The 27,331-nt window shown below is 49.3% G+C and overlaps 1 protein-coding gene across 1 annotated transcript in view; it reads left to right on the plus strand.

The window, feature by feature from the left end:
- Positions 1–310: 310 nt before the first annotated feature.
- LOC137361878 (kinesin light chain 2-like) overlaps positions 311–27,331 on the plus strand; it is a 233,833-nt gene continuing 206,812 nt past the window's right edge. The window contains exons 1-6 of the mRNA XM_068026480.1: positions 311–500; positions 11,270–11,498; positions 11,687–11,774; positions 20,391–20,492; positions 21,145–21,318; positions 21,893–21,992. Of these exons, the coding sequence (XP_067882581.1) occupies positions 311–500; positions 11,270–11,498; positions 11,687–11,774; positions 20,391–20,492; positions 21,145–21,318; positions 21,893–21,992 (883 nt within the window). The remainder of the gene's footprint in view (positions 501–11,269; positions 11,499–11,686; positions 11,775–20,390; positions 20,493–21,144; positions 21,319–21,892; positions 21,993–27,331) is intronic.

Here is a 27,331-nt window from a genome sequence, read left to right on the forward strand (position 1 = left end):
AGTAGGGAGGGAGTTGCCCTGGGAGTCCTCAACATCGACTCCGGACCCCATGAAGTCTCATGGCATCAGGTCAAACATGGGCAAGGTAACCTCCTACTGATTACCACCTACCGCCCTCCCTCAGCTGATGACTCAGTACTCCACCATGTTAAACAGCAGTTGGAGGAAGCACTGAGGGTGTCAAGGGCACAGAGTATGCAGTGAGTGGGGGGACTTCAATGTCCATCACCAAGAGTGGCTCAGTAGCACCACAACTGACCGAGCTGGCTGACTCCTAAAGGACATAGCTGCTAGACTGGGTCTGCGGCAGATGGTGATAAAGGTCTGCAAAGGAAACTCAATCCCAGTCCGAATGCCAGAGCCGGAAGCCCAACATGACACGGCCCGAACCCAACACGTGTCGTCTGATCCTGTCAGGGTTGGGTCGGGTGGCAGGCCTTTACATCAGTACATGCTACTCAACCCGAACCCAACGGGTCCCGACGACGTGTCGGGGTCGGGTCAGACTTCCGGGCCCAGCATTTGGGCTCAGTCGCGTTTCCTTTGCACACTTTAAGGTGTTGAGGGAACCAACAAGAGGGAAAAACATACTTGACCTTGCCCTCACCAATCTGCCTGCCGCAGATGCTTCTGTCCATGACTGTATTGGTAGGAGTGACCACCGCACAGTCCTTGTGGAGACGAAGTCCCGCCTTCACATTGAGGATACCGTCCATCGTGTTGTGTGGCACTATCACTGTGCTAAATGGGATAGATTTCGAACAGATATAGCAATGCAAAACTGGGCATCCATGAGGCGCTGTGGGCCATCAGCAGCAGCAGAATTGTACTCAACCACAATCTGTAACCTCATGGTCCGGCATATCCCCCACTCTACCATTACCATCAAGCCAGGAGACCAACCCTGGTTCAATGAAGAGTGCAGGAGGGCATGCCAGGAGCAGCACCAGGCAGACCTCAAAATGAGGTGTCAACCTGGTGAAGCTACAACCTAGGACTACTTGCATGCCAAACTGCGTAAGCAGCATGCAATAGACAGAGTTAAGCAATCCCATAACCAACGGATCAGATCGAAGCTCTGCAGTCCTGCCACACCCAGCCGTAAATGGTGATGGACAATTAAACAACTAACTGGAGGAGGTGGCTCCACAAATATCCCCATCCACAATGATGGGGGAGCCCAGCACATCAGTACGAAAGATTTGAGTGGCGCAGTGGTTAGCACCGCAGCCTCACAGCTCCAGCGACCCGGGTTCGGTTCTGAGTACTGCCTGTGCGGAGTTTGCAAGTTCTCCCTGTGTCTGCGTGGGTTTTCACCGGGTGCTCCGGGTTTCCTCCCACAGCCAAAGACATGCAGGTTGATAGGTAAATTGGCCATTGTAAATTGCCCCTAGTGTAGGTAGGTGTAGGATAATTCAGGGAAGGTGGGGATGTGGTAGGGAATATGGGATTAATGTAGCATTAGTATAAATGGGTGGTTGATGGTCGGCACAGACTCGGTGAGCCGAAGGGCCTGTTTCAGTGCTGTATCTCTCTATTACTCTATAAGGCTGAAGCATTTGCAACAATCTTCAGCCAGAAGTGCCGAGTTGATGATCCATCTCGGCCTCCTCCTGAAATCCCCAGCATCACAGATGCCAGACTTCAGCCGATTTCATTCACTGCACGTAATATCAAGATACGACTGAAGGCACTGGATACTGCAAAGGCTATGGGCCCTGACAATATTCCAGCAATAGTACTGAAGACTTGTGCTGCAGAACATGCAGTGCCCTAGCCAAGCTGTTCCAGTACAGCTACAACACTGGCATCTACCTGGCAATGTGGAAAATTGCCCAGGTATGTCCTGTACACAAAAAGCAGGATAAGTCCAACCCGGCCAATTACCGCCCCATCAGCCTACTCTCAATCATCAGTAAAGTGATGGAAGGTCTCATCAACAGTGCCATCAAGCGGCACTTGCTTAGCAATAACCTGCTCAGTGATGCTCAGTAGGTTCCGCCACGGCCACTCAGCTCCTGAATTCATTACAGCCTTGGCTGATAAGTGGCAAGTAACATTCGCGCCACACAAGTGCCAGGCAATGACCATCTCCAACAAGAGCAAATCTAACCATCTCCCCTTGACAGTCAGTGGCATTACCATCGCTGAATCCCCCACTATCAACATCCTAGGGGCTACCATTGACCAGAAACTGAACTGGAGAAGCCATATAAATACCGTGGCTACAAGAGCAGGTCAGAGGCTAGGAATCCTGCAGCGAGTAACTCACCTCCTGACTCCCCAAAGCCTGTCCACCATCTATAAGGCATAAGTCAGGAGTGTGATGGAATACTCTCCACTTGCCTGGATGGGTGCAGCTCCAACAACACTCAAGAAGCTCGACACCATCCAGGACAAAGCAGCCCGCTTGATTGGCACCCCATCTACAAACATTCACTCCCTCCACCACCGACGTACAGTGGCAGCAGTGTGTACCATCTACAAGATGCACTGCAGCAATGTACCAAGACTCCTCAGACAGCACCTTCCAAACCTACGACCTCTACAATGAGAAGGACAAGGGGGCAGCAAATGCATGGGAGCATCACCACCTGCAGGTTCCCCTCTAAGACACACCATCCTGACTTGGAACTATATCACCGTTCCTTCACTGTCGCTGGGTCAAAATCCTGAAACTCCCTTCCTAACAGCACTATGGATAGACCTACCCACATGGACTGCAGCAGTTCAAGAAGGCAGCTCACCACCACCTTCTTAAGGGCAATTAGGGATGGGCAATAAATGCTGGCCTGGCCAACGACGCCCACATCCATGAAAGAGTAAAAAAAAATAGGCCACAGCTGGAGTACTAACTAGTGTTTTATACAGCTCCATCATAACCTCTCTGCTGTTATATTCTATGCTTCGGTTAATAAAGGCAAGTTTCCCATATGCCTTCCTAACCACCTTATCTACCTGTGCTGCTGCCTTCAGTGATCTATGGACAAGTACACCAAGTCCCTCTGACACTCTGTACTTCCTAGGGTCCTACCATCCATTGTATTTTCCCTTGCCTTGTTAGTCCTCCCAAAATGCATCACCTCACACTTTTCAGGATTAAATTCCATTTCGCACTGCTCCGCCCATCTTACCAGCCCATCTATATCGTCCTGTAATCTAAGGCTTTCCTCCTCACTATTTACAACACACACCAAGTTTTGTGTCATCTGCAAATTGCTGATCATTACTCCTATTTCATTGTCTAAATCATTAATATTACAAACAAAAGGAAGGGGGTATACTCTGGGATACAGAGGATTCAGATTTATAAGGTAATGGTAAAGACGAAGACTGAATATTTGAATTGGGTGGCTAAGCAATTTTGGATCAATTTGCAAATTGCAATGGATCATGGGCTCTTACACCTTTAACAATCTAATTGAGGGAATTTGATTTGAAGCTTACTGAAATCCATGTAGACTAATCAACTGCTTTAACCTCATCTACACATCTAGTCACTCCTCGAAAAATTCAATCAAGTTAGTTAGGCATGATCTCCCATGACAAAGCCATGCTGACTATCCTGATTAATCCCTGCCTGTCCAAGTGGAGATTAATCCTGTCCCTCAGAATTTTTTCAATAGTTTCCCTACCACTGATGTTAGACTCACCGGCTGTAATTACCTGGTTTATCCCTGCTACCCTTCTTGAATAATGATACCACATTCACTGTCCTCCAATCTTCTGGTACTACTCCTGTGGCCAGAGAGGATTTGAAAAATTTGTGTGTCTCTCTCTCTGTCAGTCTTTCTCTCTATCTCGCAGTGACCCACCCTCACAGTCTCTCTCTCTCTCGCAGTGACCCACCCTCACAGTCTCTCTCTCTCTCTCTCACAGTGACCACCCTCACAGTCTCTCTCTCTCTCTCTAACAGTGACCACCCTCACAGTCTCTGTCTCTTTCACAGTGACCAACCTCACAGTCTCTCTCTCTCTCTCTCTCTCGCTGTGACCCACCCCCACAGTCTCTCTCTCTCTCTATCTCTATCTCTATCTCGCAGTGACCACCCTCACAGTCTCTCTCTCTCTTTCTCTCTCTCTCTATCTATCTCTATCTCGCAGTGACCCACCCTCACAGTCTCTCTCTCTTTCTCTCTCTCTCTATCTATCTCTATCTCGCAGTGACCCACCCTCACAGTCTCTCTCTCTTTCTCTCTCTCCCTCTATCTCTATCTCGCAGTGACCCAACGTCTAAGTCTCTCTCTCTCTCTCTCGCAGTGACCCACCCTCACTTTCTCTCTCTCTCTCTCGCAGTGACCCACCCTCACTGTCTCTCTCTCTCTCGCAGTGACCCACACTCACACTCTCTCTCTCTCTCTCGCAGTGACCCACACTCACTCTCTCTCTCTATTTCTCTCTCGCAGTGACCCACCCTCACTCACTCTTTCTCTCTCTCTCGCAGTGACTCACACTCTCTCTCTCTCTCTCTCTCTCTCTCTCTCTCACATGACCCACCCTCACTCACTCACACTCTCTCTCTCTCGCAGTGACCCACCCTCTCAGTCTCTCTCTCGTCTTTCTCTTTCTGTCTCTCCCTCTCTCTCTCTCTCGCAGTGACCCACACTCACTGTCTATCTCTCTATCTCGCAGTGACCCACCCTCACAGTCTCTCTCTCTCTTTCTCTTTCTCTCTCTCTCTCTCTCTCTCGCATGACCCACCCTCACTCACTCTCTCTCTCTCTCGCAGTGACCCACCCTCACAGTCTCTCTCTCTTTCTCTCTCTCTTTGTCTCTCTCTCCCTCTATCTCGCAGTGACCACCCTCACAGTCTCTCTCTCTCTTTCTATTTCTCTCTCTCTCTCTCTCTCTCTCTCTCTCTCTCTCTCTCTCGCATGACCCACCCTCACTCACTCTCTCTCTCTCTCTCTCTCGCAGTGACCCACCCTCACAGTCTCTCTCTCTTTCTCTCTCTCTTTGTCTCTCTCTCTCTCTCTCTCTCTCTCTCGCAGTGACCACACTCACTGTCTATCTCTCTATCTCGCAGTGACCCACCCTCACAGTCTCTCTCTCTATCTCGCAGTGACCCACCCTCACAGTCTCTCTCTCTTTCTCTCTCTCTCTATCTATCTCTATCTCGCAGTGACCCACCCTCACAGTCTCTCTCTCTTTCTCTTTCTCCCTCTATCTCTATCTCGCAGTGACCCACCCTCACAGTCTCTCTCTCTATCTCGCAGTGACCCACACTCACTGTCTCTCTCTCTCTCTCTCTCGCAGTGACCCACCCTCACAGTCTCTCTCTCTTTCTCTCTCTCTTTCTCTCTCTCGCAGTGACCCACACTCACTGTCTATCTCTCTATCTCGCAGTGACCCACCCTCACAGTCTCTCTCTCTATCTCGCAGTGACCCACACTCACTGTCTCTCTCTCTGTCTCTCTCTCGCAGTGACCCAGCCTCACTGTCTCTCTCTCTCTCTCTTGCAAAGACCCACACTCACTGTCTGTCTGTCTGTCTGTCTGTCTCTCTCTCTCGCAGTGACCCACCCTCACTGTCTGTCTCTCTCTCTCTCTCTCTCGCAGTGACCCACCCTCACTGTCGCTCTCTCTCTCTCTCTCTCTCTCTCTCTCGCAGTGACCCACCCTCCCTGTCTCTCTCTCTCTCTCTCTCTCTCGCAGTGACCCACACTCACTGTCTCTCTCTCTCTCTCTCTCTCTCTCTATCTCGCAGTGACCACCCTCACAGTCTCTCTCTCTCTTTCTCTTTCTCTCTCTCCCTCTATCTTTATCTCGCAGTGACCCACACTCACAGTCTCTCTCTCTATCTCGCAGTGACCCACACTCACTGTCTCTCTCTCTCTCTCGCAGTGACCCACACTCACAGTCTCTCTCTCTATCTCGCAGTGACCCACCCTCAATGTCTCTCTCTCTCTCTCTCTCTCTCGCGCAGTGACCCACACTCACTGTCTCTCTCTCTCTCTTGCTGTGACCCACACTCACAGTCTCTCTCTCTATCTCGCAGTGACCCACCCTCAATGTCTCTCTCTCTCTCTCTCTCTCTCGCAGTGACCCACACTCACTGTCTCTCTCTCTCTCTCTCTCTCTATCTCGCAGTGACCACCCTCACAGTCTCTCTCTCTCTTTCTCTTTCTCTCTCTCCCTCTATCTCTATCTCGCAGTGACCCACACTCACTGTCTCTCTCTCCCTCTCTCGCAGTGACCCACACTCAATGTCTATCTCTCTCTCTCTCTCTATCGCAGTGACCCACCCTCACTGTCTCTCTCTCTCTCTCTCAGTGACCCACACTCACTGTCGCTCTCTCTCTCTCTCAGTGACCCACACTCATTGTCGCTCTCTCTCTCTCTCTCTCTCTCTCGCAGTGACCCACCCTCACTGTCTCTCTCTCTCTCTCTCTCTCTCTCTCTCTCGCAGTGACCCACACTCACTGTCTCTCTCTCTCTCTTGCAGTGACCCACCCTCACTCTCTCTCTCTCCCTCTCTCTCGCAGTGACCCACCCAAACTCTCTCTCTCTCTCTCTCGCAGTGACCCACCCTCTCACTCTCTCTCTCTCGCAGTGACCCACCCACACTCTCTCTCTCTCTCTCTCTCTCTCTCTCTCGCATGACCCACCCTCACTCACTCTCTCTCCCTCTCTCGCAGTGACCCACCCTCACAGTCTCTCTCTCTTCCTCTCTCTGTCTCTCTCTCTCTCTCTCTCTATCTCGCAGTGACCACCCTCACAGTCTCTCTCTCTCTTTCTCTTTCTCTCTCTCCCTCTATCTCTATCTCGCATGACCCACCCTCACTCACTCTCTCTCTCTCTCTCTCGCAGTGACCCACCCTCACAGTCTCTCTCTCTTTCTCTCTCTCTTTGTCTCTCTCTCTCTCTCTCTCTCTCGCAGTGACCCACCCTCACAGTCTCTCTCTCTATCTCGCAGTGACCCACACTCACTGTCTATCTCTCTATCTCGCAGTGACCCACCCTCACAGTCTCTCTCTCTCTCTCACATGACCCACCCTCACTCACTCACACTCTCTCTCTCTCGCAGTGACCCACCCTCTCAGTCTCTCTCTCTCTTTCTCTTTCTGTCTCTCCCTCTCTCTCTCTCTCGCAGTGACCCACACTCACTGTCTATCTCTCTATCTCGCAGTGACCCACCCTCACAGTCTCTCTCTCTCTTTCTCTTTCTCTCTCTCTCTCTCGCATGACCCACCCTCACTCACTCTCTCTCTCTCTCGCAGTGACCCACCCTCACAGTCTCTCTCTCTTTCTCTCTCTCTTTGTCTCTCTCTCCCTCTATCTCGCAGTGACCACCCTCACAGTCTCTCTCTCTCTTTCTATTTCTCTCTCTCTCTCTCTCTCTCTCTCTCTCTCTCTCTCTCGCATGACCCACCCTCACTCACTCTCTCTCTCTCTCTCTCTCGCAGTGACCCACCCTCACAGTCTCTCTCTCTTTCTCTCTCTCTTTGTCTCTCTCTCTCTCTCTCTCTCTCTCTCGCAGTGACCCACACTCACTGTCTATCTCTCTATCTCGCAGTGACCCACCCTCACAGTCTCTCTCTCTATCTCGCAGTGACCCACCCTCACAGTCTCTCTCTCTTTCTCTCTCTCTCTATCTATCTCTATCTCGCAGTGACCCACCCTCACAGTCTCTCTCTCTTTCTCTTTCTCCCTCTATCTCTATCTCGCAGTGACCCACCCTCACAGTCTCTCTCTCTATCTCGCAGTGACCCACACTCACTGTCTCTCTCTCTCTCTCTCTCGCAGTGACCCACCCTCACAGTCTCTCTCTCTTTCTCTCTCTCTTTCTCTCTCTCGCAGTGACCCACACTCACTGTCTATCTCTCTATCTCGCAGTGACCCACCCTCACAGTCTCTCTCTCTATCTCGCAGTGACCCACACTCACTGTCTCTCTCTCTGTCTCTCTCTCGCAGTGACCCAGCCTCACTGTCTCTCTCTCTCTCTCTCTTGCAAAGACCCACACTCACTGTCTGTCTGTCTGTCTGTCTGTCTCTCTCTCTCGCAGTGACCCACCCTCACTGTCTGTCTCTCTCTCTCTCTCTCTCGCAGTGACCCACCCTCACTGTCGCTCTCTCTCTCTCTCTCTCTCTCTCTCTCTCGCAGTGACCCACCCTCACTGTCTCTCTCTCTCTCTCTCTCTCTCTCTCGCAGTGACCCACCCTCCCTGTCTCTCTCTCTCTCTCTCTCTCTCGCAGTGACCCACACTCACTGTCTCTCTCTCTCTCTCTCTCTCTCTCTATCTCGCAGTGACCACCCTCACAGTCTCTCTCTCTCTTTCTCTTTCTCTCTCTCCCTCTATCTTTATCTCGCAGTGACCCACACTCACAGTCTCTCTCTCTATCTCGCAGTGACCCACACTCACTGTCTCTCTCTCTCTCTCGCAGTGACCCACACTCACAGTCTCTCTCTCTATCTCGCAGTGACCCACCCTCAATGTCTCTCTCTCTCTCTCTCTCTCTCGCAGTGACCCACACTCACTGTCTCTCTCTCTCTCTTGCTGTGACCCACACTCACAGTCTCTCTCTCTATCTCGCAGTGACCCACCCTCAATGTCTCTCTCTCTCTCTCTCTCTCTCGCAGTGACCCACACTCACTGTCTCTCTCTCTCTCTCTCTCTCTATCTCGCAGTGACCACCCTCACAGTCTCTCTCTCTCTTTCTCTTTCTCTCTCTCCCTCTATCTCTATCTCGCAGTGACCCACACTCACTGTCTCTCTCTCCCTCTCTCGCAGTGACCCACACTCAATGTCTATCTCTCTCTCTCTCTCTATCGCAGTGACCCACCCTCACTGTCTCTCTCTCTCTCTCTCAGTGACCCACACTCACTGTCGCTCTCTCTCTCTCTCAGTGACCCACACTCATTGTCGCTCTCTCTCTCTCTCTCTCTCTCTCGCAGTGACCCACCCTCACTGTCTCTCTCTCTCTCTCTCTCTCTCTCTCGCAGTGACCCACACTCACTGTCTCTCTCTCTCTCTTGCAGTGACCCACCCTCACTCTCTCTCTCTCCCTCTCTCTCGCAGTGACCCACCCAAACTCTCTCTCTCTCTCTCTCGCAGTGACCCACCCTCTCACTCTCTCTCTCTCGCAGTGACCCACCCACACTCTCTCTCTCTCTCTCTCTCTCTCTCTCGCATGACCCACCCTCACTCACTCTCTCTCCCTCTCTCGCAGTGACCCACCCTCACAGTCTCTCTCTCTTCCTCTCTCTGTCTCTCTCTCTCTCTCTCTATCTCGCAGTGACCACCCTCACAGTCTCTCTCTCTCTTTCTCTTTCTCTCTCTCCCTCTATCTCTATCTCGCATGACCCACCCTCACTCACTCTCTCTCTCTCTCTCTCGCAGTGACCCACCCTCACAGTCTCTCTCTCTTTCTCTCTCTCTTTGTCTCTCTCTCTCTCTCTCTCTCTCGCAGTGACCCACCCTCACAGTCTCTCTCTCTATCTCGCAGTGACCCACACTCACTGTCTATCTCTCTATCTCGCAGTGACCCACCCTCACAGTCTCTCTCTCTATCTCGCAGTGACCCACACTCACTGTCTATCTCTCTTTCTCTCTCTCTTTGTCTCTCTCTCTCTATCTCTCTCTCTCTCGCAGTGACCCACCCTCACAGTCTCTCTCTCTATCTCGCAGTGACCCACACTCACTGTCTATCTCTCTATCTCGCAGTGACCCACCCTCACTGTCTCTCTCTCTCTCTCTCTCTCTCTCTCTCGCAGTGACCCACCCTCACTGTCTCTCTCTCTCTCTCTCTCTCTCGCAGTGACCCACACTCACTGTCTCTCTCTCTCTCTCTCTCTTGCAAAGACCCACACTCACTGTCTGTCTGTCTGTCTCTCTCTCTCTCTCTCTCTCTCTCTCGCAGTGACCCACCCTCACTGTCTCTCTCTCTATCTCGCAGTGACCCACACTCACTGTCTATCTCTCTATCTCGCAGTGACCCACCCTCACTGTCTCTCTCTCTCTCTCTCTCTCTCTCTCTCGCAGTGACCCACCCTCACTGTCTCTCTCTCTCTCTCTCTCTCTCGCAGTGACCCACACTCACTGTCTCTCTCTCTCTCTCTCTCTTGCAAAGACCCACACTCACTGTCTGTCTGTCTGTCTGTCTCTCTCTCTCTCTCTCTCTCGCAGTGACCCACACTCACTGTCTATCTCTCTCTCTCGCAGTGACCCACCCTCACTGTCTCTCTCTCTCTCTCTCTGTCGCAGTGACCCACCCTCACTGTCTGTCTGTCTGTCTCTCTCTCTCTCTCTCGCAGTGACCCACCCTCACTGTCTCTCTCTCTCTCTCTCTCTCGCAGTGACCCACACTCACTGTCTCTCTCTCTCTCTCTCTCTCTATCTCGCAGTGACCACCCTCACAGTCTCTCTCTCTCTCTTTCTCTTTCTCTCTCTCCCTCTATCTCTATCTCGCAGTGACCCACACTCACAGTCTCTCTCTCTCTCTCGCAGTGACCCACACTCACTGTCTCTCTCTCTCTCTCGCAGTGACCCACACTCACAGTCTCTCTCTCTATCTCGCAGTGACCCACACTCACTGTCTCTCTCTCTCTCTCGCAGTGACCCACCCTCACAGTCTCTCTCTCTATCTCGCAGTGACCCACACTCACTGTCTATCTCTCTATCTCGCAGTGACCCACCCTCACAGTCTCTCTCTCTATCTCGCAGTGACCCACACTCACTGTCTATCTCTCTTTCTCTCTCTCTTTGTCTCTCTCTCTCTATCTCTCTCTCTCTCGCAGTGACCCACCCTCACTGTCTCTCTCTCTCTCTCTCTCTCTGCAGTGACCCACCCTCACTGTCTCTCTCTCTCTCTCTCTCTCTCTCTCGCTGTGACCCACACTCACTGTCTCTCTCTCTCTCTCTCTCTTGCAAAGACCCACACTCACTGTCTGTCTGTCTGTCTCTCTCTCTCTCTCTCTCTCTCTCTCTCGCAGTGACCCACCCTCACTGTCTCTCTCTCTATCTCGCAGTGACCCACACTCACTGTCTATCTCTCTATCTCGCAGTGACCCACCCTCACTGTCTCTCTCTCTCTCTCTCTCTCTCTCTCTCTCGCAGTGACCCACCCTCACTCTTTCTCTCTCTCTCTCGCAGTGACCCACCCTCACTCTTTCTCTCTCTCTCTTGCAGTGACCCACCCTCACTCTTTCTCTCTCTCTCTTGCAGTGACCCACCCTCACTGTCTCTCTCTCTCTCGCAGTGACCCACCCTCACTCTTTCTCTCTCTCTCTTGCAGTGACCCACCCTCACTGTTTCTCTCTCTCTCTTGCAGTGACGCACCCTCATGGTAGCAGTGCTGTGGCTGCAGCACAGCAGGGTGGTTATGAGATCCCAGCCCGTCTGCGCACACTGCACAATCTGGTGATCCAGTACGCCTCGCAGGGACGCTACGAGGTGGCCGTGCCCCTCTGCAAACAGGCCTTGGAGGATCTGGAGAAGACATCGGGCCACGATCACCCTGACGTGGCTACCATGCTCAACATCCTGGCACTGGTATACAGGTAGGTACAAGCAGCATCCCGGGCGTGCAGATACCCACTGCTTCTCTCTCTGCCCCCATGCCTTCTTACCTGGTCTCTGTCTCTCTGTTTTCTCTGGCTGCAGACCATTCACACCAGGTGCTTGCTGAATTGTCTCAGTCCGGCTGTCGTGACTCACCCCATTCTCTTTCCCCCCTCTCTCCGCACAGGGACCAGAATAAATACAAGGAGGCTGCTCACCTGTTAAACGATGCCCTGTCCATCAGGGAGAAGACCTTGGGCAAAGACCACCCAGCTGTAAGTGAGGCCGGGTCCTGGGCTGGTGAGGGGGCATTTGCAGAAAAGCAATCGGGGAAAGGGCCCAAATTCTGCTTTTCCGCCGCCCCCCCCCCCCCCACCCAACACGCTGATCACCCACCCCAGCCCCCGACGCTTTCCTTTTGCAGTCTCCCTCCCTCCATCCTGTCTGTCGCTTGAGGGGCTGTTTGAAGTGTGACCCTAGTCTGTGTAACAATTCAACACAAGAATCAACCTCCTTCTCAGCCAGCACCTCGGACACTCACCAGCAGGTGGTAATGCAGAGTGAGCACAGTTACAACACCAGTTACATAGAGAGCAAAGCTCCCTCTACACTGTCCTCACCAAACACTCCCAGGGCAGGTACAGAAAAAAAAAAACTGGGTTAGATACAGAGTAAAGCTCCTTCTACACTGTCCTCACCAAACACTCCCAGGGCAGGTACAGAAAAAAAAACTGGGTTAGATACAGAGTAAAGCTCCTTCTACACTGTCCTCACCAAACACTCCCAGGGCAGGTACAGAAAAAAAAACTGGGTTAGATACAGAGTAAAGCTCCTTCTACACTGTCCTCACCAAACACTCCCAGGGCAGGTACAGAAAAAAAAAACTGGGTTAGATACAGAGTAAAGCTCCTTCTACACTGTCCTCACCAAACACTCCCAGGGCAGGTACAGAAAAAAAAAACTGGGTTAGATACAGAGTAAAGCTCCCTCTACACTGTCCTCACCAAACACTCCCAGGGCAGGTACAGAAAAAAAAAACTGGGTTAGATACAGAGTAAAGCTCCCTCTACACTGTCCTCACCAAACACTCCCAGGGCAGGTACAGAAAAAAAAAACTGGGTTAGATACAGAGTAAAGCTCCCTCTACACTGTCCTCACCAAACACTCCCAGGGCAGGTACAGAAAAAAAAAACTGGGTTAGATACAGAGTAAAGCTCCTTCTACACTGTCCCCATCAAACACTCCCAGGGCAGGTACAGAAAAAAAACAAAAAACTGGGTTAGATACAGAGTAAAGCTCCTTCTACACTGTCCTCACCAAACACTCCCAGGACAGGTACAGAAAAAAAAAAACTGGGTTAGATACAGAGTAAAGCTCCCTCTACACTGTCCTCACCAAACACTCCCAGGGCAGGTACAGAAAAAAAAAACTGGGTTAGATACAGAGTAAAGCTCCTTCTACACTGTCCTCACCAAACACTCCCAGGGCAGGTACAGAAAAAAAAAACTGGGTTAGATACAGAGCAAAGCTCCTTCTACACTGTCCCCATCAAACACTCCCAGGGCAGGTACAGAAAAAAAAACTGGATTAGATACAGAGTAAAGCTCCCTCTACACTGTCCTCACCAAACACTCCCAGGGCAGGTACAGAAAAAAAAAACTGGGTTAGATACAGAGTAAAGCTCCTTCTACACTGTCCTCACCAAACACTCCCAGGGCAGGTACAGAAAAAAAAAACTGGGTTACATACAGAGTAAAGCTCCTTCTACACTGTCCTCACCAAACACTCCCAGGGCAGGTACAGAAAAAAAAAACTGGGTTAGATACAGAGTAAAGCTCCTTCTACACTGTCCTCACCAAACACTCCCAGGGCAGGTACAGAAAAAAAAAACTGGGTTAGATACAGAGTAAAGCTCCTTCTACACTGTCCTCACCAAACACTCCCAGGGCAGGTACAGAAAAAAAAAACTGGGTTAGATACAGAGTAAAGCTCCTTCTACACTGTCCTCACCAAACACTCCCAGGGCAGGTACAGAAAAAAAAAACTGGGTTAGATACAGAGTAAAGCTCCTTCTACACTGTCCTCACCAAACACTCCCAGGGCAGGTACAGAAAAAAAAAACTGGGTTAGATACAGAGTAAAGCTCCCTCTACACTGTCCTCACCAAACACTCCCAGGGCAGGTACAGAAAAAAAAAACTGGGTTAGATACAGAGTAAAGCTCCCTCTACACTGTCCTCACCAAACACTCCCAGGACAGGTACAGAAAAAAAAAACTGGGTTAGATACAGAGTAAAGCTCCCTCTACACTGTCCTCACCAAACACTCCCAGGGCAGGTACAGAAAAAAAAAACTGGGTTAGATACAGAGTAAAGCTCCCTCTACACTGTCCTCACCAAACACTCCCAGGACAGGTACAGAAAAAAAACAAAAAACTGGGTTAGATACAGAGTAAAGCTCCTTCTACACTGTCCTCACCAAACACTCCCAGGACAGGTACAGAAAAAAAAAAAACTGGGTTAGATACAGAGTAAAGCTCCTTCTACACTGTCCTCACCAAACACTCCCAGGGCAGGTACAGAAAAAAAAAACTGGGTTAGATACAGAGTAAAGCTCCCTCTACACTGTCCTCACCAAACACTCCCAGGGCAGGTACAGAAAAAAAAAAACTGGGTTAGATACAGAGTAAAGCTCCTTGTACACTGTCCTCACCAAACACTCCCAGGGCAGGTACAGAAAAAAAAAAAACTGGGTTAGATACAGAGTAAAGCTCCTTCTACACTGTCCTCACCAAACACTCCCAGGGCAGGTACAGAAAAAAAAAACTGGGTTAGATACAGAGTAAAGCTCCCTCTACACTGTCCTCACCAAACACTCCCAGGACAGGTACAGAAAAAAAACAAAAAACTGGGTTAGATACAGAGTAAAGCTCCCTCTACACTGTCCTCACCAAACACTCCCAGGACAGGTACAGAAAAAAAACAAAAAACTGGGTTAGATACAGAGTAAAGCTCCTTCTACACTGTCCTCACCAAACACTCCCAGGACAGGTACAGAAAAAAAAAAAACTGGGTTAGATACAGAGTAAAGCTCCTTCTACACTGTCCTCACCAAACACTCCCAGGGCAGGTACAGAAAAAAAAAACTGGGTTAGATACAGAGTAAAGCTCCCTCTACACTGTCCTCACCAAACACTCCCAGGACAGGTACAGAAAAAAAACAAAAAACTGGGTTAGATACAGAGTAAAGCTCCTTCTACACTGTCCTCACCAAACACTCCCAGGACAGGTACAGAAAAAAAAAAAACTGGGTTAGATACAGAGTAAAGCTCCCTCTACACTGTCCTCACCAAACACTCCCAGGGCAGGTACAGAAAAAAAAAACTGGGTTAGATACAGAGTAAAGCTCCTTCTACACTGTCCTCACCAAACACTCCCAGGGCAGGTACAGAAAAAAAAAACTGGGTTAGATACAGAGTAAAGCTCCCTCTACACTGTCCTCACCAAACACTCCCAGGGCAGGTACAGAAAAAAAAACTGGGTTAGATACAGAGTAAAGCTCCCTCTACACTGTCCTCACCAAACACTCCCAGGGCAGGTACAGAAAAAAAAAACTGGGTTAGATACAGAGTAAAGCTCCCTCTACACTGTCCTCACCAAACACTCCCAGGGCAGGTACAGAAAAAAAAACTGGGTTAGATACAGAGTAAAGCTCCCTCTACACTGTCCTCACCAAACACTCCCAGGGCAGGTACAGAAAAAAAAAACTGGGTTAGATACAGAGTAAAGCTCCCTCTACACTGTCCTCACCAAACACTCCCAGGGCAGGTACAGAAAAAAAAACTGGGTTAGATACAGAGTAAAGCTCCTTCTACACTGTCCCCATCAAACACTCCCAGGGCAGGTACAGAAAAAAAAACTGGGTTAGATACAGAGTAAAGCTCCTTCTACACTGTCCCCATCAAACACTCCCAGGGCAGGTACAGAAAAAAAAAACTGGGTTAGATACAGAGTAAAGCTCCCTCTACACTGTCCTCACCAAACACTCCCAGGGCAGGTACAGAAAAAAAAAACTGGGTTAGATACAGAGTAAAGCTCCCTCTACACTGTCCTCACCAAACACTCCCAGGGCAGGTACAGAAATAAAAAACTGGGTTAGATACAGAGTAAAGCTCCCTCTACACTGTCCTCACCAAACACTCCCAGGGCAGGTACAGAAAAAAAAAACTGGGTTAGATACAGAGTAAAGCTCCCTCTACACTGTCCTCACCAAACACTCCCAGGGCAGGTACAGAAAAAAAAACTGGGTTAGATACAGAGTAAAGCTCCCTCTACACTGTCCTCACCAAACACTCCCAGGGCAGGTACAGAAAAAAAAAACTGGGTTAGATACAGAGTAAAGCTCCCTCTACACTGTCCTCACCAAACACTCCCAGGGCAGGTACAGAAAAAAAAACTGGGTTAGATACAGAGTAAAGCTCCTTCTACACTGTCCCCATCAAACACTCCCAGGGCAGGTACAGAAAAAAAAACTGGGTTAGATACAGAGTAAAGCTCCTTCTACACTGTCCCCATCAAACACTCCCAGGGCAGGTACAGAAAAAAAAAACTGGGTTAGATACAGAGTAAAGCTCCCTCTACACTGTCCTCACCAAACACTCCCAGGGCAGGTACAGAAAAAAAAAACTGGGTTAGATACAGAGTAAAGCTCCCTCTACACTGTCCTCACCAAACACTCCCAGGGCAGGTACAGAAAAAAAAAACTGGGTTAGATACAGAGTAAAGCTCCTTCTACACTGTCCTCACCAAACACTCCCAGGGCAGGTACAGAAAAAAAAACTGGGTTAGATACAGAGTAAAGCTCCTTCTACACTGTCCTCACCAAACACTCCCAGGGCAGGTACAGAAAAAAAAAACTGGGTTAGATACAGAGTAAAGCTCCTTCTACACTGTCCTCACCAAACACTCCCAGGGCAGGTACAGAAAAAAAAAACTGGGTTAGATACAGAGTAAAGCTCCTTCTACACTGTCCTCACCAAACACTCCCAGGACAGGTACAGAAAAAAAAAACTGGGTTAGATACAGAGTAAAGCTCCCTCTACACTGTCCCCATCAAACACTCCCAGGGCAGGTACAGAAAAAAAAACTGGATTAGATACAGAGTAAAGCTCCTTCTACACTGTCCCCATCAAACACTCCCAGGGCAGGTACAGAAAAAAAAAACTGGGTTAGATACAGAGTAAAGCTCCTTCTACACTGTCCCCATCAAACACTCCCAGGGCAGGTACCGAAAAAAAAACTGGGTTAGATACAGAGTAAAGCTCCTTCTACACTGTCCTCACCAAACACTCCCAGGGCAGGTACAGAAAAAAAAACTGGGTTAGATACAGAGTAAAGCTCCCTCTACACTGTCCCCATCAAACACTCCCAGGACAGGTACAGAAAAAAAAAAACTGGGTTAGATACAGAGTAAAGCTCCTTCTACACTGTCCCCATCAAACACTCCCAGGGCAGGTACAGAAAAAAAAAAACTGGGTTAGATACAGAGTAAAGCTCCTTCTACACTGTCCTCACCAAACACTCCCAGGGCAGGTACAGAAAAAAAAACTGGGTTAGATACAGAGTAAAGCTCCCTCTACACTGTCCCCATCAAACACTCCCAGGACAGGTACAGAAAAAAAAAAACTGGGTTAGATACAGAGTAAAGCTCCCTCTACACTGTCCCCATCAAACACTCCCAGGACAGGTACAGAAAAAAAAAAACTGGGTTAGATACAGAGTAAAGCTCCTTCTACACTGTCCTCACCAAACACTCCCAGGGCAGGTACAGAAAAAAAAACTGGGTTAGATACAGAGTAAAGCTCCCTCTACACTGTCCCCATCAAACACTCCCAGGACAGGTACAGAAAAAAAAAACTGGGTTAGATACAGAGTAAAGCTCCTTCTACACTGTCCCCATCAAACACTCCCAGGGCAGGTACAGAAAAAAAAAAACTGGGTTAGATACAGAGTAAAGCTCCTTCTACACTGTCCTCACCAAACACTCCCAGGGCAGGTACAGAAAAAAAAACTGGGTTAGATACAGAGTAAAGCTCCCTCTACACTGTCCCCATCAAACACTCCCAGGACAGGTACAGAAAAAAAAAAACTGGCTTAGATACAGAGTAAAGCTCCCTCTACACTGTCCTCACCAAACACTCCCAGGGCAGGTACAGAAAAAAAAAACTGGGTTAGATACAGAGTAAAGCTCCTTCTACACTGTCCCCATCAAACACTCCCAGGACAGGTACAGAAAAAAAAAAACTGGGTTAGATACAGAGTAAAGCTCCCTCTACACTGTCCCCATCAAACACTCCCAGGACAGGTACAGAAAAAAAAAACTGGGTTAGATACAGAGTAAAGCTCCCTCTACACTGTCCTCACCAAACACTCCCAGGGCAGGTACAGAAAAAAAAACTGGGTTAGATACAGAGTAAAGCTCCCTCTACACTGTCCTCACCAAACACTCCCAGGGCAGGTACAGAAAAAAAAAACTGGGTTAGATACAGAGTAAAGCTCCCTCTACACTGTCCTCACCAAACACTCCCAGGGCAGGTACAGAAAAAAAAACTGGGTTAGATACAGAGTAAAGCTCCTTCTACACTGTCCCCATCAAACACTCCCAGGGCAGGTACAGAAAAAAAAACTGGGTTAGATACAGAGTAAAGCTCCTTCTACACTGTCCCCATCAAACACTCCCAGGGCAGGTACAGAAAAAAAAAACTGGGTTAGATACAGAGTAAAGCTCCCTCTACACTGTCCTCACCAAACACTCCCAGGGCAGGTACAGAAAAAAAAAACTGGGTTAGATACAGAGTAAAGCTCCCTCTACACTGTCCTCACCAAACACTCCCAGGGCAGGTACAGAAAAAAAAAACTGGGTTAGATACAGAGTAAAGCTCCTTCTACACTGTCCTCACCAAACACTCCCAGGGCAGGTACAGAAAAAAAAACTGGGTTAGATACAGAGTAAAGCTCCTTCTACACTGTCCTCACCAAACACTCCCAGGGCAGGTACAGAAAAAAAAAACTGGGTTAGATACAGAGTAAAGCTCCTTCTACACTGTCCTCACCAAACACTCCCAGGGCAGGTACAGAAAAAAAAAACTGGGTTAGATACAGAGTAAAGCTCCTTCTACACTGTCCTCACCAAACACTCCCAGGACAGGTACAGAAAAAAAAAACTGGGTTAGATACAGAGTAAAGCTCCCTCTACACTGTCCCCATCAAACACTCCCAGGGCAGGTACAGAAAAAAAAACTGGATTAGATACAGAGTAAAGCTCCTTCTACACTGTCCCCATCAAACACTCCCAGGGCAGGTACAGAAAAAAAAAACTGGGTTAGATACAGAGTAAAGCTCCTTCTACACTGTCCCCATCAAACACTCCCAGGGCAGGTACCGAAAAAAAAACTGGGTTAGATACAGAGTAAAGCTCCTTCTACACTGTCCTCACCAAACACTCCCAGGGCAGGTACAGAAAAAAAAACTGGGTTAGATACAGAGTAAAGCTCCCTCTACACTGTCCCCATCAAACACTCCCAGGACAGGTACAGAAAAAAAAAAACTGGGTTAGATACAGAGTAAAGCTCCTTCTACACTGTCCCCATCAAACACTCCCAGGGCAGGTACAGAAAAAAAAAAACTGGGTTAGATACAGAGTAAAGCTCCTTCTACACTGTCCTCACCAAACACTCCCAGGGCAGGTACAGAAAAAAAAACTGGGTTAGATACAGAGTAAAGCTCCCTCTACACTGTCCCCATCAAACACTCCCAGGACAGGTACAGAAAAAAAAAAACTGGGTTAGATACAGAGTAAAGCTCCCTCTACACTCTCCCCATCAAACACTCCCAGGACAGGTACAGAAAAAAAAAAACTGGGTTAGATACAGAGTAAAGCTCCTTCTACACTGTCCTCACCAAACACTCCCAGGGCAGGTACAGTAAAAAAAACTGGGTTAGATACAGAGTAAAGCTCCCTCTACACTGTCCCCATCAAACACTCCCAGGACAGGTACAGAAAAAAAAAACTGGGTTAGATACAGAGTAAAGCTCCTTCTACACTGTCCCCATCAAACACTCCCAGGGCAGGTACAGAAAAAAAAAAACTGGGTTAGATACAGAGTAAAGCTCCTTCTACACTGTCCTCACCAAACACTCCCAGGGCAGGTACAGAAAAAAAAACTGGGTTAGATACAGAGTAAAGCTCCCTCTACACTGTCCCCATCAAACACTCCCAGGACAGGTACAGAAAAAAAAAAACTGGCTTAGATACAGAGTAAAGCTCCCTCTACACTGTCCTCACCAAACACTCCCAGGGCAGGTACAGAAAAAAAAAACTGGGTTAGATACAGAGTAAAGCTCCTTCTACACTGTCCCCATCAAACACTCCCAGGACAGGTACAGAAAAAAAAAAACTGGGTTAGATACAGAGTAAAGCTCCCTCTACACTGTCCTCACCAAACACTCCCAGGGCAGGTACAGAAAAAAAAACTGGGTTAGATACAGAGTAAAGCTCCCTCTACACTGTCCTCACCAAACACTCCCAGGGCAGGTACCGAAAAAAAAAAACTGGGTTAGATACAGAGTAAAGCTCCCTCTACACTGTCCTCACCAAACACTCCCAGGACAGGTACAGAAAAAAAACAAAAAACTGGGTTAGATACAGAGTAAAGCTCCCTCTACACTGTCCCCATCAAACACTCCCAGGACAGGTACAGTACGGGGTTAGATACAGAATAAAACCCCTCCTATCTTGTTCCCAGGAACTGTACTTGGAATGTAGGGAGGGTTGTTCCAGACTGATGAATATTGTTGGTACCACCAGCCTGACTGCACTGTTTGTTCTGAGCAGGTAGCAGCGACCCTGAATAACCTCGCCGTTCTCTATGGGAAGCGGGGGAAGTACAAGGAAGCAGAGCCTCTGTGCAAAAGAGCACTGGAGATCCGGGAGAAGGTGAGCTGGGCACAGGGAGTAGGTGATGAGTCTAATAGCAGAATGTGAATTCTGACAGATGGCAACCCCAGTAACGGACACTGGGGTTTCAGTCCAAATCGCACTGTCGGAGGGTAGTACTGAGGGAGCGCTGCACTGTCTGATGGTCAGTACTGAGGGAGTGCTGCACTGTCTGAGGGTCAGTACTGAGGGAGTGCTGCACTGTCTGAGGGTCGGTACCGAGAGAGCGCCACACTGACGGAGGGGCAGTACCGAGGGAGTGCCACACTGACGGAGGGGCAGTACTGAGGGAGCGCCACATTGACGGAGGGGCAGTACTGAGGGAGCGCCACACTGCCAGAGGGTTGGTACCGAGAGAGCGCCACACTGTCGGAGGGTCAGTACTGAGGGAGTGCTGCACTGTCGGAGGGTCAGTACTGAGGGAGTGCTGCACTATCAGAGGGTCAATACCGAGGGAGCGCCACACTGGCGGAGGGGCAGTACCGAGGGAGTGCTGCACTGAAAGAGGGTCAGTAATGAGGGACCGAAAATGAAATACGATGCAGGGCTGTGGTCTTGTTTACTGCCCATTGGTTTGGGAGGTTGGTGTGGTTGCTGGTGGGCTGTGGTGTCTTCACCGTCTCACGTTCTGACATGGTTTTCTCTGGCACAGGTCCTGGGTAAAGATCACCCTGATGTGGCCAAACAGCTGAATAATCTGGCCCTGCTGTGCCAGAACCAGGGCAAATATGAGGAGGTGGAGTATTACTACCGGCGAGCCCTGGAGATCTATGAGTCCCGGCTCGGACCTGATGATCCCAACGTGGCAAAGACGAAGAACAACCTGGTGAGGAGTGGGAGGAGCAGGGGGTGTAGGGGTAGGTGGGGAGAGGGGAGAGCTGGTGGGGGGAGGCGAGGGGCTGAGGGAGGAACGAGGGGCGAGACGGGGGTGAGGGAGGTGTTGTGGGGGGGGGAGCGAGGGAGTGAGGGGGGAAACAGGGGGTTGGTGTGTGTGGGGGTAGGTGGGGAGCCGGGGAGGAGACGGAGGTGAGAGAGGTGTGGGGAGATGGGAGGGGGTGAGGGAGGAGTGAGTGGGGGTGTGAGGGGAGAGACGGGGGCGAGGGGGGAGACGGAGGGTGGGTGTGAGGTGGGAAAGGGTGTGTGGAGGTGACCAGGGTGCCAGGTGGAGTTTGTGGGGAAGCGGGGAGCCGGGTGGGGTTGTCCGCCCATCCCCCCAGCTCTCCGACCATCCTGTGGAAGAGGAGAGGTTGTAGGGCCCCCAAGGGGGAGAGGAGGTGGGAGGGGCCATTTGAGGCTTCTGAAGGGGATCGGGGATCTGAGAATGAAAGGACGGTATGGCCGCAGCAAGTGGTAGCTCTGTCCATTGTGGATAAATCGCTCACTGGTTTCTCTTCCTGTAGGCCTCCTGCTATCTGAAGCAAAACAAGTACAAGGAGGCAGAAACTCTGTACAAGGAAATCCTGACACGTGCCCATGAGAAAGAGTTTGGATCAGTCAATGGTATATGAACAGTTTTATACAGACTGGGCCTCCTGGAAACACGGAGTGTTTACAGAGCAAATTGCAGAGATTGCTGACAGGAATATGATGCCCACCATGAAACCCATCCCTCTAGTTCACTAACCCTCCCATTGAAACCCATCCCTCTAGTTCACTGACCCTCCCATTGAAACCCATCCCTCTAGTTCACTAACTCTCCCATTGAAACCCATCCCTCTAGTTCACTAACCCTCCCATCGAAACCCATCCCTCTAGTTCACTAACCCTTCCATTGAAACCCATTCCTCTAGTTCACTAACCCTCCCATTGAAACCCATCCCTCTAGTTCACTAACTCTCCCATTGAAACCCATCCCTCTAGTTCACTAACCCTCCCATCGAAACCCATCCCTCTAGTTCACTAACCCTTCCATTGAAACCCATTCCTCTAGTTCACTAACCCTCCCATTGAAACCCATCCCTCTAGTTCACTAACCCTCCCATTGAAACCCATCCCTCTAGTTCACTGACCCTCCCATTGAAACCCATCCCTCTAGTTCACTAACCCTCCCATTGAAACCCATCCCTCTAGTTCACTAACTCTCCCATTGAAACCCATCCCTCTAGTTCACTAACTCTCCCATTGAAACCCATCCCTCTAGTTCACTAACCCTCCCATTGAAACCCATCCCTCTAGTTCACTAACCCTCCCATTGAAACCCATCCCTCTAGGTCACTAACTCTCCCATTGAAACCCATCCCTCTAGTTCACTAACCCTCCCATTGAAACCCATCCCTCTAGTTCACTAACCCTCCCATTGAAACCCATCCCTCTAGTTCACTAACTCTCCCATTGAAACCCATCCCTCTAGTTCACTAACTCTCCCATTGAAACCCATCCCTCTAGTTCACTGACCCTCCCATTGAAACCCATCCCTCTAGTTCACTAACTCTCCCATTGAAACCCATCCCTCTAGTTCACTAACCCTCCCATTGAAACCCATCCCTCTAGTTCACTAACCCTCCCATCGAAACCCATCCCTCTAGTTCACTAACTCTCCCATTGAAACCCATCCCTCTAGTTCACTAACTCTCCCATTGAAACCCATCCCTCTAGTTCACTAACCCTCCCATTGAAACCCATCCCTCTAGTTCACTAACTCTCCCATTGAAACCCATCCCTCTAGTTCACTGACCCTCCCATTGAAACCCATCCCTCTAGTTCACTAACCCTCCCATTGAAACCCATCCCTCTAGTTCACTAACTCTCCCATTGAAACCCATCCCTCTAGTTCACTAACCCTCCCATTGAAACCCATCCCTCTAGTTCACTAACCCTCCCATTGAAACCCATCCCTCTAGTTCACTAACCCTCCCATTGAAACCCATCCCTCTAGTTCACTAACTCTCCCATTGAAACCCATCCCTCTAGTTCACTGACCCTCCCATTGAAACCCATCCCTCTAGTTCACTAACCCTCCCATTGAAACCCATCCCTCTAGTTCACTAACTCTCCCATTGAAACCCATCCCTCTAGTTCACTAACTCTCCCATTGAAACCCATCCCTCTAGTTCACTGACCCTCCCATTGAAACCCATCCCTCTAGTTCACTAACCCTCCCATTGAAACCCATCCCTCTAGTTCACTAACCCTCCCATTGAAACCCATCCCTCTAGTTCACTAACCCTCCCATTGAAACCCATCCCTCTAGTTCACTAACCCTCCCATTGAAACCCATCCCTCTAGTTCACTGACCCTCCCATTGAAACCCATCCCTCTAGTTCACTAACCCTCCCATCGAAACCCATCCCTCTAGTTCACTAACTCTCCCATTGAAACCCATCCCTCTAGTTCACTAACCCTCCCATTGAAACCCATCCCTCTAGTTCACTAACTCTCCCATTGAAACCCATCCCTCTAGTTCACTAACTCTCCCATTGAAACCCATCCCTCTAGTTCACTAACTCTCCCATTGAAACCCATCCCTCTAGTTCACTGACCCTCCCATTGAAACCCATCCCTCTAGTTCACTAACTCTCCCATTGAAACCCATCCCTCTAGTTCACTAACTCTCCCATTGAAACCCATCCCTCTAGTTCACTAACCCTCCCATTGAAACCCATCCCTCTAGTTCACTAACTCTCCCATCGAAACCCATCCCTCTAGTTCACTAACTCTCCCATTAAAACCCATCCCTCTAGTTCACTAACTCTCCCATTGAAACCCATCCCTCTCGTTCACTAACTCTCCCATTGAAACCCATCCCTCTAGTTCACTAACCCTCCCATTGAAACCCATCCCTCTAGTTCACTAACCCTCCCATTGAAACCCATCCCTCTAGTTCACTAACTCTCCCATTGAAACCCATCCCTCTAGTTCACTAACCCTCCCATTGAAACCCATCCCTCTAGTTCACTAACTCTCCCATTGAAACCCATCCCTCTAGTTCACTAACCCTCCCATCGAAACCCATCCCTCTAGTTCACTAACCCTCCCATTGAAACCCATCCCTCTAGTTCACTAACTCTCCCATTGAAACCCATCCCTCTAGTTCACTAACTCTCCCATTGAAACCCATCCCTCTAGTTCACTAACTCTGCCATCCAAACCCATCCCTCTAGTTCACTAACTCTCCCATTGAAACCCATCCCTCTAGTTCACTAACTCTGCCATCCAAACCCATCCCTCTAGTTCACTAACTCTCCCATTGAAACCCATCCCTCTAATTCACTAACCCTCCCATTGAAACCCATCCCTCTAGTTCACTAACTCTCCCATTGAAACCCATCCCTCTAGTTCACTAACACCCCCATCGAAACCCATCCCTCTAGTTCACTAACCCTCCCATTGAAACCCATCCCTCTAGTTCACTAACTCTCCCATTGAAACCCATCCCTCTAGTTCACTAACTCTCCCATTGAAACCCATCCCTCTAGTTCACTAACTCTCCCATTGAAACCCATCCCTCTAGTTCACTAACCCTCCCATTGAAACCCATCCCTCTAGTTCACTAACTCTCCCATTGAAACCCATCCCTCTAGTTCACTAACCCTCCCATTGAAACCCATCTCTCTAGTTCACTAACCCTCCCATTGAAACCCATCCCTCTAGTTCACTAACTCTCCCATTGAAACCCATCCCTCTAGTTCACTAACTCTCCCATTGAAACCCATCCCTCTAGTTCACTAACTCTCCCATTGAAACCCATCCCTCTAGTTCACTAACCCTCCCATTGAAACCCATCCCTCTAGTTCACTAACTCTCCCATTGAAACCCATCCCTCTAGTTCACTAACCCTCCCATTGAAACCCATCCCTCTAGTTCACTAACCCTCCCATCGAAACCCATCCCTCTAGTTCACTAACACCCCCATTGAAACCCATCCCTCTAGTTCACTAACCCTCCCATCGAAACCCATCCCTCTAGTTCACTAACTCTCCCATTGAAACCCATCCCTCTAGTTCACTAACCCTCCCATCGAAACCCATCCCTCTAGTTCACTAACCCTCCCATTGAAACCCATCCCTCTAGTTCACTAACTCTCCCATTGAAACCCATCCCTCTAGTTCACTAACTCTCCCATTGAAACCCATCCCTCTAGTTCACTATCTCTCCCATTGAAACCCATCCCTCTAGTTCACTAACTCTCCCATTGAAACCCATCCCTCTAGTTCACTAACTCTCCCATTGAAACCCATCCCTCTAGTTCACTAACCCTCCCATTGAAACTCCTCCCTCTAGTTCACTAACTCTCCCATCGAAACCCATCCCTCAAGTTCACTAACTCTCCCATTGAAACCCATCCCTCTAGTTCACTAACCCTCCCATTGAAACCCATCCCTCTAGTTCACTAACTCTCCCATTGAAACCCATCCCTCTAGTTCACTAACCCTCCCATTGAAACCCATCCCTCTAGTTCACTAACTCTCCCATTGAAACCCATCCCTCTAGTTCACTAACTCTCTCATTGAAACCCATCCCTCAAGTTCACTAACTCTCCCATTGAAACCCATCCCTCTAGTTCACTAACTCTCCCATTGAAACCCATCCCTCTAGTTCACTAACTCTCTCATTGAAACCCATCCCTCAAGTTCACTAACTCTCCCATTGAAACCCATCCCTCTAGTTCACTAACCCTCCCATTGAAACCCATCCCTCTAGTTCACTAACTCTCCCATTGAAACCCATCCCTCTAGTTCACTAACTCTCCCATCGAAACCCATCCCTCAAGTTCACTAACTCTCCCATTGAAACCCATCCCTCTAGTTCACTAACCCTCCCATTGAAACCCATCCCTCTAGTTCACTAACTCTCCCATTGAAACCCATCCCTCTAGTTCACTAACCCTCCCATTGAAACCCATCCCTCTAGTTCACTAACTCTCCCATCGAAACCCATCCCTCAAGTTCACTAACTCTCCCATTGAAACCCATCCCTCTAGTTCACTAACCCTCCCATTGAAACCCATCCCTCTAGTTCACTAACTCTCCCATTGAAACCCATCCCTCTAGTTCACTAACCCTCCCATTGAAACCCATCCCTCTAGTTCACTAACTCTCCCATTGAAACCCATCCCTCTAGTTCACTAACTCTCTCATTGAAACCCATCCCTCTAGTTCACTAACCCTCCCATTGAAACCATCCCTCTAGTTCACTAACTCTCCCATTGAAACCCATCCCTCTAGTTCACTAACCCTCCCATCGAAACCCATCCCTCTAGTTCACTAACCCTCCCATTGAAACCCATCCCTCTAGTTCACTAACTCTCCCATTGAAACCCATCCCTCTAGTTCACTAACCCTCCCATCGAAACCCATCCCTCTAGTTCACTAACTCTCCCATTGAAACCCATCCCTCTAGTTCACTAACCCTCCCATTGAAACCCATCCCTCTAGTTCACTAACCCTCCCATTGAAACCCATCCCTCTAGTTCACTAACTCTCCCATTGAAACCCATCCCTCTAGTTCACTAACTCTCCCATTGAAACCCATCCCTCTAGTTCACTAACCCTCCCATTGAAACCCATCCCTCTAGTTCACTAACCCTCCCATTGAAACCCATTCCTCTAGTTCACTAACCCTCCCATTGAAACCCATCCCTCTAGTTCACTAACCCTCCCATCGAAACCCATCCCTCTAGTTCACTAACCCTCCCATTGAAACCCATCCCTCTAGTTCACTAACCCTCCCATTGAAACCCATCCCTCTAGTTCACTAACTCTCCCATTGAAACCCATCCCTCCAGTTCACTAACTCTCCCATTGAAACCCATCCCTCTAGTTCACTAACCCTCCCATTGAAACCCATTCCTCTAGTTCACTAACCCTCCCATTGAAACCCATCCCTCTAGTTCACTAACT

Source organism: Heterodontus francisci, unplaced genomic scaffold, assembly GCF_036365525.1.
Source record: "Heterodontus francisci isolate sHetFra1 unplaced genomic scaffold, sHetFra1.hap1 HAP1_SCAFFOLD_967, whole genome shotgun sequence".
NCBI classification, from domain to species: domain Eukaryota; kingdom Metazoa; phylum Chordata; class Chondrichthyes; order Heterodontiformes; family Heterodontidae; genus Heterodontus; species Heterodontus francisci.